Below are 21,061 nucleotides of genomic sequence, written 5' to 3'. Positions count from 1 at the left end.
TGGAGAATGAGGTAGTTCATTTGGCCACAGAAGAGAAACAGCAGAGATGGTCGTGGTGTTCCCTGAACCTCCCTCGGCCATTGTGCCTTAGCTCTTCACAGTACAGCCTGCCTGTCAGAAGTAGGAAAGAGAGTTGTTGGTTCTCTGGTCCATCATTGCTTGGTCTTTCTAATGAGACTGGCAGTAAGGGCAAATTAGTGTCAGTGAAAGTGTTTTTTTGTGATGACTCTTGCCCACTGGGAACCAGTGAGGCCTTACCTGCATTGAAGATTTGCCCCAGTTACCAATATTGATATAACATCATCAGTGCAAATCAGTACCAGGCACTATTTCTTATTAACATTGGTGCAAGGGAAGATGAGTTGAATCTGAGGGGTGTCTCTTCTGTGAAAACAGTAGGAACTCCATTGTACACCCTGTTCCCTATTGAAAGATGGTAGAAAGAGCAGATGAATCATAAGGGTCTGTTCTCTATTTAATCAGAGTGCAAGGTCTGTGAGGTGACACCTATGGTTACATTCCTCATGGAGAACCTAGGGAACATGTTCAAGTTTCCTGTTTCTATTAATGGACAACCTGCTTCCCTTCTTCCAGTCTCATTTCTCCCACCTCCTGACTCTAGGCAGAATGGTGGGAGAGATAAGGGGTTCATATTCGAAGCCTGCTTTTGAGCAGCTGCTTCTGTTGTTATTGATTTCCCCTTTTAAATCTACTTCCTGTGCTATTCCAGTCAGACTGGTTGAAGGAGATATTTGCAGAGTTCAGAGTTCAGGTCTCAGGACATGGCTCCCTCCCTGTTCCACTCTCCTGCCCCTCTTCCTGTTTGGTTCAAGGGACAGGAATCAGTCACTTTCAGATTTTCTCTTGTGAAAAACAAACATTTCTGCTAGGAGAAAACCTCTCTCTCTCTCTCTCCACATCATAAAGAAAACACAACATTGTTTAAATACTTTTGTTTAAGTAGATATTTTTAGCTCTGGTGAAAGGTAGTGGATTGACAGCCCTGCTAACTCAAGTTGTATTTTGATCTCAGAACAGCAACAGCACAAGCAGTGACAGTGCAAACTACACAGACATACACCATCCCTACCAATATGCTTATGGAGGTAGGATGATAATTCAGTCACTGTGGTCATTTCAGTCCTGGGCCTCTCTGATCAGACTGCCAACAAGAGTGCCAGTTTTGATAGCCCAGTTCCTAATGGCTAATACAATACAATTCCTAATACAATAGACAATAAATCATGCAATCTAAGACTGGAGTGGTCTCACCCTTAATTATTTTATCATCAAGCCACTATTGCAGATATAGTTTTGCTAATATCAAAACCTGCCTGGGCTTATTCAATCCTTTCCAAAGTGCCAACAAGACATTGCCTTCATAAAAATAAGTTGTTTGGGGTTTTATATTTTAGGACCTGATACTGCCCAGTATTCAGTGGGACTACTCAGAAATGAAGGTAATCTGCAAGGAAAGTGTGTCCAAATCAGGCCCTCAATATATTTGTAAAAGCATGGAAGTTTTCTGTATTATTTTTTATAAATAATGTTTGAACCTCATAGCTAAGGTTAAGATTCTGTCACAGGTATTTTTATTAAAAGTCAGGGACAGGTCACAGGCAACAAACAAAAATTCATGGAAGCCCGTGACCTGTCCCTGACTTTTACTAAAAATACCCTAGGGGGGATGGGGTGGGGATTAACTCAGAGTGCTGTCGGCAGCTGCTCCAGCCCCACTGGTGCTTTGGGGCCCTGGGCCAACTGCTCTGGGCGTCAGCCCACCGGCCAGTTGTTCCAGTGGCCTCAGGGACCACTGCTTTTGTGGCCCCAGGGCTGGCAACCAGCTGCTGTTCCAGCGGCCTCAGGGCTGACCACGGGCTGCTGTTCGGGTGACCCCAGGGCTGACCACTGGCCACTCTTCCAGTTACCTGACAACCACTGCTCCGGTGGCCCCAGCTGCTCTGGTGGCTTGAGGGTCATTGTTCCTGCGTCCCTAGGGCTGACTGCTGGCTGCTGCTCCAGACCCACCACTGCTCCTGAGGCAGGGGCTGACAGCTACTGCTTCAGCCACAGTGGGGCTGACCCAATCCCAGTCGCTGCTTCAGCCCTTGAGCCACTGCTCCAGCAGCCTTGGGACTAACAGCTGCTCCACACTGCCCCGGGAGAAGTCCCGGAGTCCCGGATAGTCACAGAATCCATTACTTCCACGACAGAATCATATTCTTAATGTAATATATAGATAGGCATTCTAAAGCCTAAGCTGAAAAGAAGTCTTAAGGATGCTCGTATACTACAACTTTTAAACAAGTTTTAGCCAGTCAGGAATATAGTTGGTGCCAAACTTAGTTTGTACCCAGACACACCATTAATACATAGGGTTGCTAACAGTCCCTTAGTATAAGGGACATCCATTTTTCATCTCTGTACAAATTGGGAGTTGCTGAGTGCTGCAAAAAGTAGCAAGAAATGCCTCTGTCAAAAACAGGGGAGTACTGCTTATTATTATTGTTGTTGTTAGGAGAAAGGGTGGGGCCAGGGTGCTAAAAAAGCAATCTCTCATTTTTGAAATACAATGTTGACAAAAGTTAGTAACCATGGCAACTAACAGTGTTTTTCCCTTGCAGATAAACTGAGACATGGTTGTCATTGGGTAAAAGTCTGGTGCACTGTTGTTTTCATATTGGGTTCCGGGAGGTGGGCAGGCACAAGCCCACCCACGGCTAAAGGACCCTCCCCTAGCCTATGGGGAGGATCCACTGAACCTGGGACTCAAATAATTATAGGGGGCAACAGAAAAAATAACAAGGATGGGTATGAAGGTCAAAGGGTCAAAAGTAGGGAACCTGAAGGGGATACTGATCAGAAAACCCTGGATGGCACTTGCTGCTCCTCAAAGGTGTCAAGGGAGACAATGAATGCCACACAGAGGAACTCTGCCCAGTTACGTGAGCCGAGAGAGAACAGAAATAGGCCCCACAGTCGCAGAGAACTCCCTCAGCCAACATCCTCTCTCTGGTGTTATAGATGGCTACTTTGGCGATCGCTAAGAGGAAGTTGACAAGGAGGTCCTGTGACTTTGTGGGGCCACAGAGAGGGTGTGCATGTATAAGAAGGTGAGGGGGAGAGTGCAGCCAAAAATGTAGGAGGTCCAGGAGGAGATGGAAGAGGGGGTGCAACCTGGCACACTCAAGATAGGCGTGCACCAGGATCTCCCTCACGCCACGAAACGGACAGGCAACGGAAACGGGGTGAAGTGTCCAAGGTATATGCCCATACTCACGGCTCCGTGAAGGAGCCACCAACAGATATCCCCAACAGGCCATGAGGCCAAGGTGGAATATAGGCTGGCCCACCGGGGTTCCTGACCCTCAACAGGTGACATTAGGTCCCACCACTCAGTGTTGGGGTGGGACAAAGCCCTGGCTGGGATGATTTAACTGGGAATTGGTCCTGCTTCGAGCAGGGGGTTGGACTAGATGACCTTCTGGGGTCCCTTCCAACCCTGATATTCTATGATTCTATGATGACACAAGGGTGAGGAAATGGAGAGTATGGACCATGAGCATCTACAGATGTGCCCTTGGTGCCGTTTGAAAGTGAACCGGCTGCAGGTTTTGCAGCCTGCTCAAGGTATATGGGTGGGGTGGCCAGGGGAGCTCAGGGGTGTGGGGTGGGTGGGACCATAGGACCCGCTTGAGGTAAGCCCGAGAGGTGGCAGGCAAGGCTGCCCTCACCTCCTGAAGTGTGCACTGTTGTTTTGAAAGGAAGGAAGGAATCTCTAACCATGGCTGATATTTAGCCAGTGCTCCTTTCTGTGAATCAAACAGTCCATTGCCCCAGGTGCTGCTGATGCTGGCCTGTGGACATGTCCTTCAGGCACGCTGCACCCTGTTGAAGAAGTGTGAGTGAGCTGCCTAGAATTTCTGAGAATGCAATGATACAAGCAAGGTCAGGCATCCTGATATGGGCAATTATGCACACATGTTGTGACAAAGGTACTGTCTGAACACAACTACACTGTGTTTGTTCTGAGTTAGAGGAGAGGATCATGACCTGGTTACAAAAAAACATGGTTAGTACTTGTAGCATGGACAAGGCGTAAGTGGGGAAGCTCTTGTGAACACAGCAGAGAAAGTTGTAAGGACCCAGTCATGGGGCATTGCTGCCACATAGTGCCCCCCTACTGGACAAGTGTGCCACTACACCTGCTTCCTGTCTCACTTTCCTCCCTGAAGGTGAGTCTCCTCAGCTCTCCACACTCCAGTCTCTGCTGGTGATATGGTTTAGGCTGGGAGCTCCAGGTTCCTCTGCCACCCACAGTGGCTTGGACCTCCAGTCCACCCGCTGCCTGCAATGGCTGAGAGCTGTGGGGCCCCCGCCTTCCACAGTGGCTGAGAGTTCCAAGGCCAGTGGCTTGGAGCTCCAGATCCCCACCACCACCACCAGCAGCTGAGAGCTGTGAGCCACTCGCCACCGGCTGGAACTCCAGAGCTCCTGCAGCCTGACAGCTCTGGCCCGCCACACCAGGGCTGGAGTGGAAAATGTCACAGAATCTGTGACTTCCATGACCTCCGTGACATAATCTTATCCTTACTCACAGCATAAGGTTACTATTTTACTGTCTGCTACATTGCAACAAAGAGTTTACTCAATCCTGGAGGGTATACACTTCACTAGGAAGGCAGACAATGACTCCAACTCAGTTGCAGGTGTTTAACAGAAAACACAGTGAATCCGCTACTGGGAGTCTCTCTGACTCCCTTGGTGAGATGCGTAATATGGATAAAAAGGCTGCCTGTGAGGAGGAGACACTGACTGAGCCCTGGTCTACACTACGGTGTTAGGTCGAATTTAGGCGTTAGGTCGATTTTAAAATGACTGCGTCTACACAACCCACCCCGTTCCGCCAACCTAAAGGGCTCTTAAAATCGACTTCTGTACTCCTCCCCAGCGAGGGGAGTAGCGCTAAAATCGACTTTGCAGGGTCAAATTTGGGGTAGTGCAGATGCAATTCAACGGTATTGGCCTCTAGGAGCTATCCCAGAGTGCTCCAATGTGACCGCTCTGGACAGCACTTTCAACTCTGATGCACTAGCCAAGTACACAGGAAAAGCCCCAGGAAATTTTGAATTTCATTTCCTGTTTGGTCAGCGTGGCGAGCTCAGTAGCACAGGTGATCATGCAGTCCCCCCAGAATCACAAACGAGCTCCAGCATGGACCGAAAGGGGGACACTGGATCTGATTGCTGTATGGGGAGAAGAATCTGTGCAGGCCGAACTCCGATCAAAAAGAAGAAATGCTAATATATATGCCAAAATCGCACAGGGCATGGTGGAGAGAGGCTACAACAGGGACACACAGCAGTGTTGCGTGAAAGTCAAGGAGCTCAGGCAAGCCTACCAAAAGACAAAGGCGGCAAATGGTCGCTCTGGGTCAGAACCCCATACATGCCTCTTCTATGATCAGCTGCATGGCATTCTAGGGGGGGACCCTACCACTATCCCACCACTGTCCATAGACACCTGCAAGGGGGGAGTCTCACGCAACAGGGAGGAGGATTTTGTGGAAGAGGAAGAGGAGGAGAATGAGAATGCACAGCAGGCAAGTGGTGAATCCGTTCTCCCTGGCAGCTAGGACCTGTTCATCACCCTGGAGCCAGTACCCTCCCAAGGCGGGATCCCCGAATCTGAAGCTGGAGAAGGCAGCTCTGGTGAGTGCACATTTGTAACTACAGTACAGGATTTAAAAGCAATAGTGTTTAATGTTTGATTTGCCCTGAAGAATTGGGATGCATTCGCAGCCAGTACAGCTACTGGAAAAGTCTGTTAACGTGTCTGGGGATGGAGCGGGAATCCTCCAGGGACATCTCCATGAAGCTCTCCTGGAGGTACTCTGAAAGCCTTTGCAGAAGGTTTCTGGGGACGGCTGCCTTATTTTGTCCTCCATGGTAGGACACTTTACCATGCCAAGCCGGTAGCAAGTAGTCTGGAAACATTGCAGCACAAAGCATGGCAGTGAATGGTCCTGGGTTTTGGTCGCATTCAAGCAACATTTGGTCTTTATCTTTCTGTGTCAGCCTCAGGAGAGTGATATCATTCATGGTCACCTGGTTGAAATAGGGGAATTTTTGTAAGGGAATAGTAAAAGGACCCCATTCATGCTGGGTTGTTTGCGCTTGGCTAAAAGGAATCATCCCGGAGAATAGCCATGTGGTGGGGTTGGGGGAGGTGTGTGCTGCACATCCACCCGAAAACCGCAGCCCCTCCTTTTAAATGTGAAACCCAAACGGCATTGCTTGCTATGTGAAAGGATGGCGTTGCAGTTTGAAACCATTCCCACATGTCATGAAGGCATAGGAAGCCAACTCCGTGTACCAAAAGACTTACCACGGCTGCCTGGAAACCGAATTCTGTTGTTCAGCCGTTTGTGATGTGTCACCATACCAGCAGGCGGTCAATATAAAAAGCAAAATGCGACCTTGCACCTAAAGCACATATGCTGTCTGCTTGATTCACTGTGAAAGAGTCTCCCTTTTGTTCTCAGAAATGTATCATCTTAAATTTTACTCTCCTTTTTTATATTCCCCAGGTACAAATGTTTCTATGCTCCCCCCATCATCTCCATCCCTGAGGTTATCGCAGATTAGAAGGTGAAAAAAACCGCACTCATGATGACATGTTTTCTGAGCTCATGCAGTCCTCCCACACTGATAGGGAACAGCTTAATGCATGGAGGCATTCAGTGGCAGAGGCCAGGAAAGCGTTAAGTGAATGCGAAGAGCAGAGGCAGGAGGCTATGCTGAGGCTAATGGGGGAGCAAACAGACATGATGAAGTGTCTGTTGGAGCTGCAGGAAAGCCAACAAGAGCACAGACCCCCGCTGCATCCATTGTATAACCACCTGCCCTCCTCCCCAAGTTCCATATCCTCCTCACCCAGATGACCAAGAATGTGGGAGGGGAGGGAGGCTCAGGGCACCCAGCCACTCCACTCCAGAGGATGGCCCAAGCAACAGAAAGCTGTCATTCAAACAGTTTTGATTTGTAGTGTGGCTACAATAAGCAATATGGCCTTGTCCTTCCCTCCTCCTGCACCCCACCCCACCCGGGCTACCTTGTAGGATATCTCACTTTTTTTTTTAATTAATAAAGAAAGAATGCATGGTTTCAAAACAATAGTTACTTTATTTCCTTTGCAAGGCTGTGATCAAAGATGGGAGGGTGGCTGGCTTACAGGGAATTAAAATCAACAAAGGGGCGGCTTTGCAGCAAGGAGAAACACACACAACTGTCACACCATAGCCTGGCCAGTCATGAAACTGTTTTTCAAAGCCTCTCTGATGCACAGCACACCTTGCTGTGCTCTTCTAATCGCCCTGGTGTCTGGCTGCTCAAAATCAGCCGCCAGGCGATTTGCCTCAACCTCCCACCCCACCATAAATGTCTTCCCCTTACTCTCACAGATATTAGGGAGCACAGAGCAAGCAGCAATAACAATAGGAATGTTGGTTGTGCTGCGGTCTAACCTAGTCAGTCAACAGTGCCAGCGAGCTTTTAAACGCCCAAAGGCACATTCTACTACCATTCTGCACGTGCTTAGCCTATAGTTGAACTGCTCCTTACTACTGTCCAGGCTGCCTGTGTATGGCTTCATGAGCCATGGAAGCAAAGATAGGCTGGGTCCCCAAGGATAACTATTGGCATTTCAACATCCCCAATGGTAATTTTCTGGTCTGGGAAGTAAGTCCCTTCTTGCAGCTTTTCGAACAGCCCAGAGTTCCTAAAGATGCGAGCATCATGCACCTTTCCCGGCCATCCCACGCAGATGTCAGTGAAACGTCCCTTGTGATCCACCAGTGCTTGTGGCACCATTGAGAAGTACCCCTTGCGGTTTATGCATTGGTTGGCAAGGTGCTCCGGTGCCAAGATAGAGATATGTGTTCTGTCTATCTCCCCACCACAGTTAGCGAATTCCATTGCAGCAAAGCCATCCACTATGACCTGCACATTTCCCAGAGTCACTACCCTTGATAGCAGAACATCAGTGATTGCATTGGCTACTTGGATCACAGCAGTCCCCACAGTAGACTTGCCCACTCCAAATTGATTCCTGACTGACTGGTAGCAGTCAGGCATTGCAAGCTTCCACAGGGCTATCGCCAGTCGCTTCTCAACTGTCAGCGGAGCTCTTATCTTGGTATTCCTGCACTTCAGGGTGGGGGAAAGCAACTCACAAAGTTCAAGGAAAGTGGCCTTACGCATGCGAAAGTTTCGCAGCCACTGTGAGTCATCCCATACCTGCAACACTATGCTATCCCACCAGCTGTTGTTTGCTGGGCCCAGAATCGGCGTTCCACTGTATCAACCAGCCCCACTGCCACTATGATGTCCCAGTTGCCACAGCCCGTGCTTTCAGGAACGTCTGTGTACATGTCCTCATCACAGTGGTCCTTGTGCTGGCGTCTCTTAACCCGGTTCTGCACATACTTCAGGATAATGTGCGAGGTGTTTACAATGCCCACAACATCAGCGGTGAGCTGAGCAGACTCCATGCTTGCCATGGTATGGAGTCTGCACGGGTAACCCAGGAAAAAAGTCATGAAACGATTATCTGCCGTTCCTTTCACGGAGGGAGGGGCGACTGATGACATGTACCCAAAACCACCTGCGACAATATTTTTGTCCCACCAGGCACTGGGAGCTTAACCCAGAATTCCAAAGGGCAGCGGAAACTGCGGGAACTGTGGGATAGCTACCCACAGTGCACCGCTCCATAATTCGATGCTAGCCACGGTATTGAGGACACACTCCACCAACTTAATGTGCTTAGTGGGGACATACACAATCGACTGTATAGAATCGATTTCTAAAAATCCACTTCTATAAAATCAACCTAATTTCATAGTGTAGGCATACCCTGAGTTAGACTGAGACAGCAGAACTGTAACTAAGCATTTTAGCCCTCGGGCGACCAACCATATTTCATAGAATCATAGAATCACAGAATATTAGGGTTGGAAGACACTTCAGGAGGTCATCTAGTCCAACTCCCTGCTCAAAGCAGGACCAACCCCAACTAAATCATCCCAGCCAGGGCTTTGTCAAGCTGGACCTTAAAAACCCCTGAGGATGGAGATTCCACCATCTCCCTAGGTAACCCATTCCAGTGCTTCACCACCCTCCTAGTGAAATAGTTTTTCCAAATATCCTACCTAGACTTCCACCACAGCAACTTGAGACCATTGCTTCTTGTTCTGTCATCTGCCACCACTGAGAACAGCCTAGTTCCATCCCCTTTGGATCCCCCCTTCAGGGAGTTGAAGGCTGCTATCAAATCACCCCTCACTCTTCTCTTCTGCAGACTAAACAAGCCCAGTTCCCTCAGCCTCTCCTCATAAATCATGTGCCCCAGCCCCCTAATCATTTTTGTTGCCCTCCGCTGGACTCTCTCCAATTTGTCCACATCCCTTCTGTAGCGTGGGGACCAAAACTGGATGCACTACTCCAGATGTGGCCTCACAAGTGCCGAATAGAGGGGAATAATCACTTCCCTCGATCTGCTGGCAACGCTCCTACTAATACAGTCTCATATGCCATTGGCCTTCTTGGCAACAAGGGCACATTGCTGACTCATATCGAGCTTGTCATCCACTGTAATCCCCAGGTCCTTTTCCACAGAACTGCCGTTTAGCCAGTCAGTCCCCAGCCTTTAGCAGTGCATGGGATTCTTCCTTCCTAAGTGCAGGACTCTGCACTTGTCCTTGTTGAACCTCATCAGATTTCTTTTGGCCCAATCCTCCTATTTGCCTAGGTCACTCTGGACCCTATCCCTACCCTCCAGCATATCTATCTCGCCCCCCAGATTAGTGTCATCTGTGAACTTGCTGAGAATGCAATTCATCCCATCATCCAGATCATTAATAAAGATGTTGAACAAAACTGGCCCCAGGACTGACCCCTGGGGCACTCTGCTTGATACCGGCTGCCAACTAGACATTGAGCCATTGATCACTACCCGCTGAGCCCAACCATCTAGCCAGCTTTCTATTCACCTTATCGTCCATTCATCCAATCCATACTTCTTTAACTTGCTGGCAAGAACACTGTGGGAGACTGTATAAAAAACTTTGCTAAAGTCAAGGTATATCACATCCACCACTTTCCCCATATCCACAGAGCCAGTTATCTCATCAAGGAAGGAAATCAGGTTGGTGAGGCATGACTTGCCCTGGGTGAATCCATGTTGACTGTTCCTGATCATCTTCCTCTCCTCCAAGTGCTTCAATATTGATTCCTTGAGGACCTGCTGCATGATTCTTCCAGGGACTGAAGTGAGGCTGAGCGGTCTGTAGTTCCCCGGGTTCTCTTTCTTCCCTTTTTTAAATATGGGCACTATATTTGTCTTTTTCCAATCACATCAACCAACTCCCTCAGCACCCTTGGATGCATTAGATCCGAACCCATGGACTTGTGCATGTCCAGCTTTTCTAAATAGTCTTTAACCTGTTCTTTCACCACTCAGGGCTGTTCACCTCCCCCCCATACTTTGCTGCCCAGTACAGAAGTGTGGGAGCTGACCTTGTCCGTGAAGATGGAGGCAAAAAAAGCATTGAATATGTCAGCTTTTTCCACATCATCTGTCACTAGATTGCCTTTGCCATTCAGTAAGGGTCCCAAACTTTCCCTGACCTTCTTCTTGTTCCTATTATACCTGTAGAAACCCTTCTTGTTACCCTTCACCTCCCTTGCTAGCTGGAAATCCAATTGTGCTTGGCCTTCCTGATTACACCCCTGCATGCTCGAGCAATATTTTTATACTCCTCCCTAGTCATCTGTCCAAATTTCCCCTTCTTGTAAGCTTCCTTTTTGAGTTTAAGCTCATCAAAAATTTCACTGTTAAGCCAAGTTGGTTGTCTGCCATATTTGCTATTCTTTCTGCACATCGGGATGGTATGTTCCTGCACCCTCCATAAGGCCTCTTTAAAATAGAGACAGCTCTCCTTGACTCTTTGCCCCTCATATTAGCCTCCCAGGGGATCCTGCCCATCAGTTGCCTAAGGGAATCTAAGTCTGCTTTTCTGAAATCCATATTTTGCTACTCTCATTTCTTCGTTTTGTCAGGATCCTGAACTCAACCATCTCATGTTTTGTACCCCCTAGAGGCAACGTGTCGAGGCCAAGCAGAGTTACACCTCCCTTTCCCCCAATTTGTTCCTTCCTGTTAGCAGAGAGGTTTTCAAACTGTGAGGTGCACATCCTGAGGGCGATGCACCTCACAGTTTGAAAACCACCACTACCTGCAATGAGCTGGCAGATTGGAAGTTTGTGGAAACCACCCAACCTGCTCAGGCCCCTGGCTCTCCACTCTGTGGGAGAGGGGTGCTGGCTGACAGCCTGGCAGCCCTCCCTGCCCCACTCCCCAAGCCGTGCTGCCACTACATGAGCTGCACCCTTCACACACTCTTGCCTCTGTCCTGAAGGAGCCTGGCAGTGGCCAGCTATGCCCCATGGAGCTGGCCCCTGCCCATGGAGCCTGGCTGCCTTGAGATACTCCCTGAGGTGCTCCCTGCATGACGCATCTCCCTTGGGCACCTGCCTCTCAGCAGCCTGGTCACACTCTGCTCACTGCCCAGGGACCTGCCATTACAGCCAGGTCACTCTCCCCACACTCCCTGCGTGCAAAGTGGAACCACCCCTTGATCCCACTGGCTACCCTGCCCCAGCCTCAGCTCCAGCTCCGTGGCAGCTGGGCTTGCAGTCACACAGCCCTACCTCTGAGCTCAGCCACGTGAGTCTGGTGCCCAGTTCAGGCACTGGAGGCAGGCAGCTGCTGCTGACAGGATGGACTCGCTCCCACCAGCTTCAGAAACCGAGGCCATGAGAATGGATGACCCCTCGGATTACCACAATTCAAGTTGCCAAATAGAGGAGGACACTGCTGGAGAGAGGGGGAACTGGAGGGGGCGATTACAGTTGGAGGGTGCTGGAAGAGGTATTTGGGGGGTGCTGGGGTGTGTTTGTATACTGGGGGTGCTGGAGGGGTATGTGTGTACTGGGAGGGGGTTGTTGGGGGATACTGGAGGGAATATTTGGGGTGCTATAAGGGTGTGAGTGTACTGGGAGGATGCATTTGCAAGGTACTGAAGGAGGTACCTGCAGCGGGGGATACCCACTGGAGATGGGAGGCAGTGTCACTCTCCCTCTCACAGTGGCATGGTGGATGGCACAGACCCAGAATGCTGTGCCGGCCCACCAGTCAACACCTCCCTGCGGGCTTCTCCCCCTTCCCGGGCAGGAGCTCAGTGCCCTGCCTGCCTGCTGCCACCACCATAGTCCTAGTGCTACGGGGAGACCCTGCTCCAGCCAGAGTCACTGAGCCCGCGATACTGTGGGGAGGGGTTCCCTGAGTCCCTGGGCTCCATCCGACGCTGCTGGGCCCGATCTGGGGGAGGGGGAATGAGACTGAGCAACCTCTGCTCCGACTGATGTCACTAGGCTCAATCCCGGGGTGGGGGAGACTGACATCACTGGGCCCAATCCTTTGCCACCCCATTTTTCGACCCCCGCCAGCTTTGCAACCTGGGTGGCTGCCCTGCTCGCCCTGGCCCAGTTACAGCCATGTGAGACAGAGACAGAAATTGTGGGGGGGTGCACACTATCTCACCCACCCCCAATGCTGGGGTGCCTAGGTCAAGTGGAAACTACCTAAACTTGCAAGGAAAGGCTAAGCTTTAGGTAAGATAATATGGACTAGGTTCACAAGCAGGACTTAGATAACTATGTCTAACATTTAGGCATCACTGATATTCCCAAAACCACTCCGCTGGTGCCACCTAACCCTATAGGCACCTAAATCTCCACTGGTAAATTCCCCTAAATAGGTGCCTAAATTTCTGCCACTAGGCATGCACACAGCCACCTAAGTCTTGACATTCACAAGCTGCTCAGTACCTAATTCACACCTAAACTCAGGTGGGATTTAAAACAAGGAGTTTTGCCTTTGGGGCTCAATCTGGTAGGCATACTCAGAAACATGGCCCAATGAATATTTAATTAGTTACACAAAGTGGAACAGTTTCAGCTGGAGAGATTGAGAGACTCCCTATCACAGAATACCCTAGACTCCAGTGGTTAGTATGCTCAACCAGGAGAGGAAGTTCTTGCTCCATAGCAGACAGAGGAGGGATTTGAACCCAAGCTCCCCACATCTTGAATCTGACAATTGGGATATTGTGTATAGGAGAGTGACCAGATGTCCCGATTTTATAGGGACAGTCCCGATTTTCGGGTCTTTTTCCCAACTGTTTCCAGTGATAAGTAGGGGGTGAGAGACAACCAAATGGACCAAAGGTTAGATCATGTGGTATAGCAGGAGTCAGGACCCAAGATTAGCTGGATTAATGGTTTGGTAGATACAGCATGGCAAGAAGTACCAAACAGACCAATGGGTTGACTGGTACAGCAAAGTCAGACGCTACACTAAATTCACCGGTGGCTTGATGACCCCGTACGGGGCCGGAGGTAAGCCACTGCAGCAGATGAAAGGATGGTTTGCTGCTGAGGTGAGATGGGCCAAGGGACTGAGGTAGTGCGGCGTGACGGACCAGGGAACGTGTTTCTAGCTCCTGGATCTCTCACTGTAAAAAGCGCATTGACACCGCTTGGTGGGGGGCTGCTTCCACCTTCCCCTTTGGGGTTCTTTTCGGGGGAGGGGCTGGGGTGTGGGCTGGGGTCTTGCCTGTCAGAGCCAGCTAACTAGATATTAAAGAGCAAAATAAACCTTTAGTTTCAATTAATGTGGCATAGGAGTGTCAAGCCAGCACAAACCCTAGCCCGATTTAATGCGCCTCAATGCCCTCGTTATTAACTCAGCTTCCCAGCATTTGCCCTCCCGATCCTGTTTTTCCTTCCGCCTGAAGCGTGAAACGTACATTTTATTGTGCAACGGAGCATCTGAGGGGACAGATTTGCGAGAAGAGAGGACGATGAATCGGGAACACCCGTTTTTAGTTTCCCGCTCTCGCCCACTTGTTTTAGTTTCTTTTTCCTCAGTTCGAGGCCGCAGACGCGTGACACAGCAGGAGGCGCGTGGAGTCGGGGGAGGAGGGGGCGCGCGTTGGCACAAAGCTGCTTTTCTGGGGCGCGCGCGGGGAAGAAGACAGTTGGTTTGGGCGGGAAAGAGGGAGGGTGAGGCGCTCGCGGCCGTTTAAACTGGGCTATAAAACGGCTCGCCGCAGGCGGGGGAGGTCCCGGGGTCCCTGTACCGGGGCAGAGTAGCGGAGCCAGCCGGGCTGTCACGGGGAGGGGGGTGATAGGGACCGCGCGTGGGGGGGGGGAGCTCTGCCTGCGGGGCGGGACACGGGCGGCGGGTGTTTAGGATGCGGAGCCTGGGGCAGGGGTTAGCGGGACCCCTCTCCGCGCCCCCCCCCCCCGTTGTGGCAGGGGCGGGGACAGAGCAGGCCGCTCCGCAGAGACCCTGCCCTGGGACAGAGCTGCGGGTGGGGCTACAGAGCAGCTGCTGCTGCGGGGGGGGGGGGGGGGGTGGCTGAAGGCGACGCCCAAGGTATTGTCCCGTTTCTGAGGAGACGTGAATGGACTCTGTACATCTGTGAAGAAAGAAAGAATTATGTCCCCCGTTGCTCATTTGACTTTCAAGGCCCCGCCCCCTGTTGCATTGCACGTGTGTGGGGGGGTGTCAGGGACGCTGTGGTCAGACACCAGGCTCTGGCTCCCTTTGCAGGATTGGGGCCCAATGCTTTACAACTTCCTGTGTCTTAAAAGTGGTGTAAGATGATGAACAAATGCAAACAGCGTTGTGGGACAACAAGAGGGTGTGTTCTGTTACAAGCAGGGCTTTGAGACAAAGAATCTCCTGAAATTTGCACATGGGTGGCCTGGCTGCTTTAAGCATTCAGGGGGGTCTGGGTTTAGGCTGGAGGTCTTACCTTTTCCTTAAAATGCTTTTAAATCTAATGGGGAAAATTGACTTCCTTACCGACAACATTTATTCAAAACAGAAGCTAGAAAAATATGTCTCAAATGTAACTGAGAAATAACCGGGGGAAAAAAAACACACCAACAAAACACACAACTCTTAACATCAGAGCTACATATAATTAGTTCAATGTTTTTGGGCTCACCTGCTGCCCCTGGAACTTTTCACAAAAGTCATTGGGGTCACAATTGGCTAGTACCAACATTTTGAAACCTGATTGCCTGAAGTTAGGTATTTCAGCACCTAAACAAGTGACCTGATTTTCAGGTGTTGAGCTTCTGCAGCTTCTGATAAGGCGAGGTGGGCAAACTTTTTGGCCCGAGGGCCACATCGGGATTGCGAAACGGTATGGAGGGCCCGGAAGGGAAAGCTTTGCCTCCCCAAACAGCCTGGCCCCACCCCCATCCACCCCCTGACTGCCCCACCCCCATCCACCCCCTGACTGCCCCACTCAGAACCCCTGACCCATCCAAACCACCCTGCTCCTTGTCCCCTGACTGCCCCTTCCCAGGATCCCTGCCCCTAACTGCCCACCCGGGACCCCACTCTCTGTCCAACACCCCCTGCTCCCTGTCTCCTGACTCCCCCCACCCCCCTGCACCTCTGCCCCATCCAACCGCTCCCTGTCCCCTGACTGCCCCCCAGGACCTCCTGCCCCTTATCTAACCCCTGGTCCCTGCCTCCTTACCATGTTGCTCAGAGCAGCAGGACAGGCTTATTAGAAAACCTGGGAGGTGGACGGGTGCAAGCTGCGCTGCCTGGCAGGAGCGGCGGGCCAGAGCGCTGCCCACACAGCAGAGTGGCTGCAGGGGAGGCAGGACAGCAGGGGAGGGGCCAGGGGCTAGCCTCCCGGGCCGGGAGCTCAGGGGCCAGGCAGGACAGGCCTGCTGGCCGGATGTGACCCGCAGGGCGTAGTTTGCCCATCTCTGTGCTAAGGTCAGTGAATTGTGGAGGCTCAGCATCTCTAAAAATCAGGCTATTTATGTGGATGCCCAGATATGGTATATAAGTCCCTAACTTGACACTCAAGTTTGGTTTTAGTGTATTGGTGGAGATTTTACATCTTTCAGTGAAGCATCAGGTATTGGCAACTGCCAAAGCAGGTGGATGAAGAACCCAGTCCAGGACAGCAGAAGATTATAAAGGACCTGCTAATGGTCTGATTTAGTACAGTGCCCTATAAAGTTCACAAAAAGCATGAACTTGAGCCCGCAGGCTGTTGATCTTTGTGTCCAAAACGTCTATTGATTTGAAAATGCTAGGCAACACACAAGAGCCACACCGCATCATATAGGCTCTAAATTAATTTAGCAAGTGAATCTAGGATATTAATATATTTAATTTTACAGATCTTATTAGAGCTACAATTTAAAATGTTATTTTCCACTTAGTATGAAAAAGTTTTATTTCCTTACTCCCCCTACTTGCCCCACTCTTGCTTTTCTTGTAGATGGCCAAATCTGAACCTCGGGAAAGAAACTATGACAATATGGTAAAAATGCTGGAGGACTTGAACAGGGACTTAGAAAAACTTCTGGAAGAAATGGAGAAACTATCAGGTGCAGCTTTCTTCTGGGGAGGATATAGATTTGCTGTTAGAGGCTGAAAACATTACAGCAGTGCATAGAAATAATAATAGTAAACATGCAAGAGTAGAGGAGAATGTCTCTGTATAGGAGAAATATAAGAGGAGAAAGATTGAGATCTACTAATCTGTTAATGAGATTGAGTTCTAATGACCACAACGTATTAAACTGAGGGATGTGTCTGATGGAGAACATCAGTACATGAAATCCTTAGTTACTACAGACAGTGATGACAAACATGGTATAAATGTCTGCAGGAACAGACTGGTCATATTTAACATAATTAGTAATCTGGAAGGCGTTAATAGCTCAGCTCATAAATGAAATTCACAGATTATACTAAAGTGGGAGGAGTTGGTAGTGAGAACAGAAAATAATACAAAGGAATTTACAGAGTTTAAAAACATAATTAGAACATAAACATAGATTTGCTTTGGAAAAACGTTGGAAGAACTGGTATCTCCAGGATCAGAGAATGACAAACATTGATTATCCAACTGGGAAAATAATAGGTGAATTTAATCTCAATTTTGTATACATAATGGGAAGGGGTTTAGATAAATCTTTCCACACATTTTTATGATTCCCTTCTAGATTTCCCTGTAGCCTTCTCCTCTTCAGACAATGCAAGCTAAAGCATTTTAGCCAGTCATCATAGATAAGGTGCTCACCTATGCTTAACATTGTCAGTTCTGGAAAATGCTTGTAGTTTAAGTGTTAAATTACTTATCATGCACTAGAATGGCCATAACCAATGAGCAGATGTGCTGCCCAATCAGGGACCAAACTTAGAGCTGAGCTTGTCTCAGCGGAAAGTCACTCTTTCAACTCATCTAAGATACTTGAAAGTGAAATATGGGGGGATTTCCTCCACCAGTATGCCTGTACATGTTTCTTTATTGTAAGGACATGTGGTTTGTAAATAGAGTCACTTATGCAAATGCTGATTTGTTATCACAAGGTTGTTATTGAGCACAGGACTGCATATGCTATTTTGTTAGTTATTGCAGAGCTTCCCTAAATCATAGATATTTTTTCAGTATGCACAGAATACTGCTTCTTACCTTCATATCTACAAAAGACAAGATCACACATTTCCCCACCCCCAGTCCTCAAACACCACTGACTACTAGAGCTGAAGAAATACTGTAAAAAATAAAAAAATCTTTCAGCAAATATTTGTTTACATTTATATCAAATTTGCTCATAATATGTTTGCACCCTTTGTGCCCATTTTCTACAGGTATTCCAGTGAATAAATTTATTGAAAGGGATGTTTTCAGAATCATAAAATTTTAAGTGGGTTTTAAAGAATATTTGTGGAAAGTGAATTTCAGATTTGTAAACATGAATATCGTCACCAGATTCTGAGGCCTTGTCTACACTAAAAGTTTCCTTCAATTTTCTTACTGCTGCAGCACCAGTAATAGCAAAACTAGGAACATTAGTGTAGAAATGCTGCTACTGGTTCCAACATTTTAACTCCATAGTATTTTGAGACAGTTCGTATAAAAGTAGCTATAAAGTTTTATTGATATGCTCATGAGCACTGGTGGGTGTGAATTGTTTCTCATTGTAGGACTGCTTGTGAGATGATGAGCAGTTTGTACCGATTTACTGTGGTATTAATGGTGAATGCTTAACTGATTATCAGAGGATTGCTAACAGTAGTTTAACAGATTTATTTGGGCATGAGCTTTCATAGGTAAAAAACTCACTTCTTCAGAGGCATGGAGTGAAAATTTCAGATGCAGGCATTATTATAAGTATAATATATTTATATATTAAATATACATAAGTATATTATTATTTTTATTATAAGTATTGTATTATAAGTATAATAATGCCTGTATCTATAATTTTCACTCCATGCCTCTGAAGAAGTGGATTTTTTACCCACGAAAGCCTATGCCCAAATAAATTTGTTAGCCTTTAAGGTGCCACCAGACTCCTCGTTTTTGTGGATACAGACTAACATGGCTACCCCTCTGATACTTAACAGTAGTTTGTTAGTGTAGGCTGCCTAGATACTTGGAGCTGTTCACATTGGTTTTGGTATTGTGGGATTGATTAGGAAAGATGGGATTGTGCAAACTGATTTGTTACTGCAGGGTTACTTGTGAGCACTGAGCTGAGTGTGCTCTTTGGCTATTATTAGAGCTAGTTAGAATTTTCTGACTGAACTTTTTCTGTCAGAAAATACCAATTCGTCAAAAGCAAAATGTAGAAACTGTCGATTTCAATGAAATTTTGTTTCAAAAGAAAATGTGAAAAAGTATTTTGGTAAGGTTTAAACATTCTATTTCAGCCTTTTCAGAACAGAATGGTTTGATTTTCCATTTTGAAATGACATTTCATTTCAGTGTTTTAAATTTGATATAATGTAAAATGAAAAAATCAAAGTTGGAACAAAATGTTTTGATTGACTCAAGAAAATTTCATTTAATTTCATGAGAAATTTCATTTTTTGTTTAGTTTTCACTCTATTTTGTCATGGAAAAAAATCCAAAATTGCAGATTTTTCTGTGAACAGAAAAAAATCACTTCCCACCTGTTCAATTTATTCCATTGTAGGAACATTCAGCCAAGGATTAGAACTGGTAACCATTCATTCCCACTACTGTTCCCCTGAATATCAATTATTTCCCTGCTGTCCTAACATTGCTGAATTTCTAATATCTGTTGGTTGCGTTGTTGCAGTGCAGGCAACCTGGATGGCATATGATATGGTGGTTATGCGTACCAACCCAGACTTGGCCAACTCCATGAGGCGACTGGAAGATGCATTCCTCAACTGCAAAGAAGAGATGGAAAAGAACTGGCAAGAGATGCTGAAGGAAACTAAAGGCACTGAACAAAAACAGGAATAAACAGTCCTCATATCTGTTAGTGAAATTGCGACTGTTAAGAAATCATTTCAGACTCATTTTTTCAGTCATGAAATATCTACAGATGCCTTACAAATGGATTATCTTCTAGTTTATTAAGCATTATTGATGTGACTGTATATACAAATGTGTTCTGCCAAATACATGTATTGTTGAAACAAAAAGTAACAATGTCTCTGTTTTTATGTATTCTTATTCTATGATTTTAGGCATAGTATTATAATTATTATATTATATTTATCATATATACAACTGATCCTTTTTTGATATCTTCCTAGAGGATCCCAATCTGATTTATAAATTGTAGATTTAGGGATCTCTTTGCCATCTTCTAAAAAGCAGATGTTTTTGCAATGGAAATACAGCAGTTGTTTTGCTTTAGAAACTGGCCTTAGGAAGAAAAACAAAGAGTGATTTCTCCAGTTGAAAGAACAGATACAATTCCAGATTGACCCAATATGGTTCAATATGGGATTGCAGAATAGCTGGATTAATAGTTGCAAAGTTGCATTATTATGCTCAGACATCCATACTTATTTCATAGTGTTTCTTTGACTTTTTTAACCTTTTCTATGGATTGTTTCTCAAAATTGTCCCAGAAAGAAAGCCATTTTAATCCTCTCTCTGTTGTAAAGAAGTTGTATGTGTTATTACAGTGAGAACTGTATAGCGCTTGATGGAGACTGTGTTGAATTATTTCAATTTTCTTACCATAGTGGAAAATGTTCAGTAAGGTGCAGACTGTGGTGCAGTCTGCACTTGACAATCTGGTGCAGGTCCTCTGGAGCAGAGGAAACCAAATAAGCCATATTCAAAGGCACTGATTTCCAGCTCAATGGGATCCTGCAATACAGCAGGTTAAAAAAAATTATGCTTTTTTAGTTGTAGTCAACATGTGAGCCAACAGCACCACCTAGTGACCAGCAGCCAACAAGTAAATAAATGTTTTAGCACTGGTGAAAGGCTGTGCTGATAGGGGATTTCATTCTCTAGGACTGTCAGAAATCAGTCAGCCTCTCTGCCAAGCTTCTTTTCTATTATACATTCCTATCAATTTGTCTGGTATTATTGTAAATATACAAGGTGATGGGGCTTACCCACATTTCCATTGAAGAAACTATTATCTAAACCATCTCAAGATCAGAAATATTTCCCTAATATTCAGAATGAATTTTTCTTTGGACCCACCTGTTGATCTTAGGGAGCTAGTGTTTACATCACCAAAACTAACAGCATTAGTATTAACTGTCTCCCATGTTGTCACTATTGGCCAGGAGGCCACACAAATTAACTGCCTTCCTACCCCTTGAAGTGGTCTTCATTCCAGGTCTAGGTTGGAACATAATGACAGGGCAGTGGAGCAAGTTAGCACTACTACACTTCTCCTATGTATAAACAGAGCATTTTAGTTTTTAGCCTTGTTGGCCTGGATTTTTCACCAGCATTAAGTTCACTTATGTTTTAATTCAGTGTTAAAAAATCCTCAGAACCTCTGAACTTAGCTACAAGTTTAGGAATGTCCTGGAATCTGTTTCACTTCTATTTCCTGTCTGACCTTATGACCAGATTTGTAAGTGTTCAGCATGCACAATT

At 47.1% G+C, this 21,061-nt stretch overlaps 1 protein-coding gene across 2 annotated transcripts; it reads left to right on the top strand.

Annotated features, from left to right (window-relative positions):
- Positions 1-14,061: 14,061 nt before the first annotated feature.
- SYCE3 (synaptonemal complex central element protein 3) lies at positions 14,062-19,579 on the top strand. Of its 2 annotated transcripts, none has more exons than XM_073312925.1 (3): positions 14,062-14,083; positions 16,445-16,553; positions 19,281-19,579. In XM_073312925.1, exons 2-3 carry the CDS (start codon positions 16,445-16,447, stop codon positions 19,448-19,450), a joined length of 279 nt encoding a protein of 92 aa, XP_073169026.1. In that variant the 5' UTR covers positions 14,062-14,083; the 3' UTR covers positions 19,451-19,579. The 2 variants fall into 2 exon arrangements, with proteins under 2 accessions (XP_073169026.1, XP_073169034.1); XM_073312933.1 differs by lacking the exon at positions 14,062-14,083 and adding an exon at positions 15,868-15,930.
- The last annotated feature ends 1,482 nt before the right edge of the window (positions 19,580-21,061 follow it).

This window comes from Lepidochelys kempii, chromosome 1 (genome assembly GCF_965140265.1).
Source record: "Lepidochelys kempii isolate rLepKem1 chromosome 1, rLepKem1.hap2, whole genome shotgun sequence".
Lineage (NCBI taxonomy): Eukaryota > Metazoa > Chordata > Testudines > Cheloniidae > Lepidochelys > Lepidochelys kempii.
Note: the sequence above shows the minus strand (reverse complement) of the source record. Positions and strands in the feature narration are given on the sequence as shown.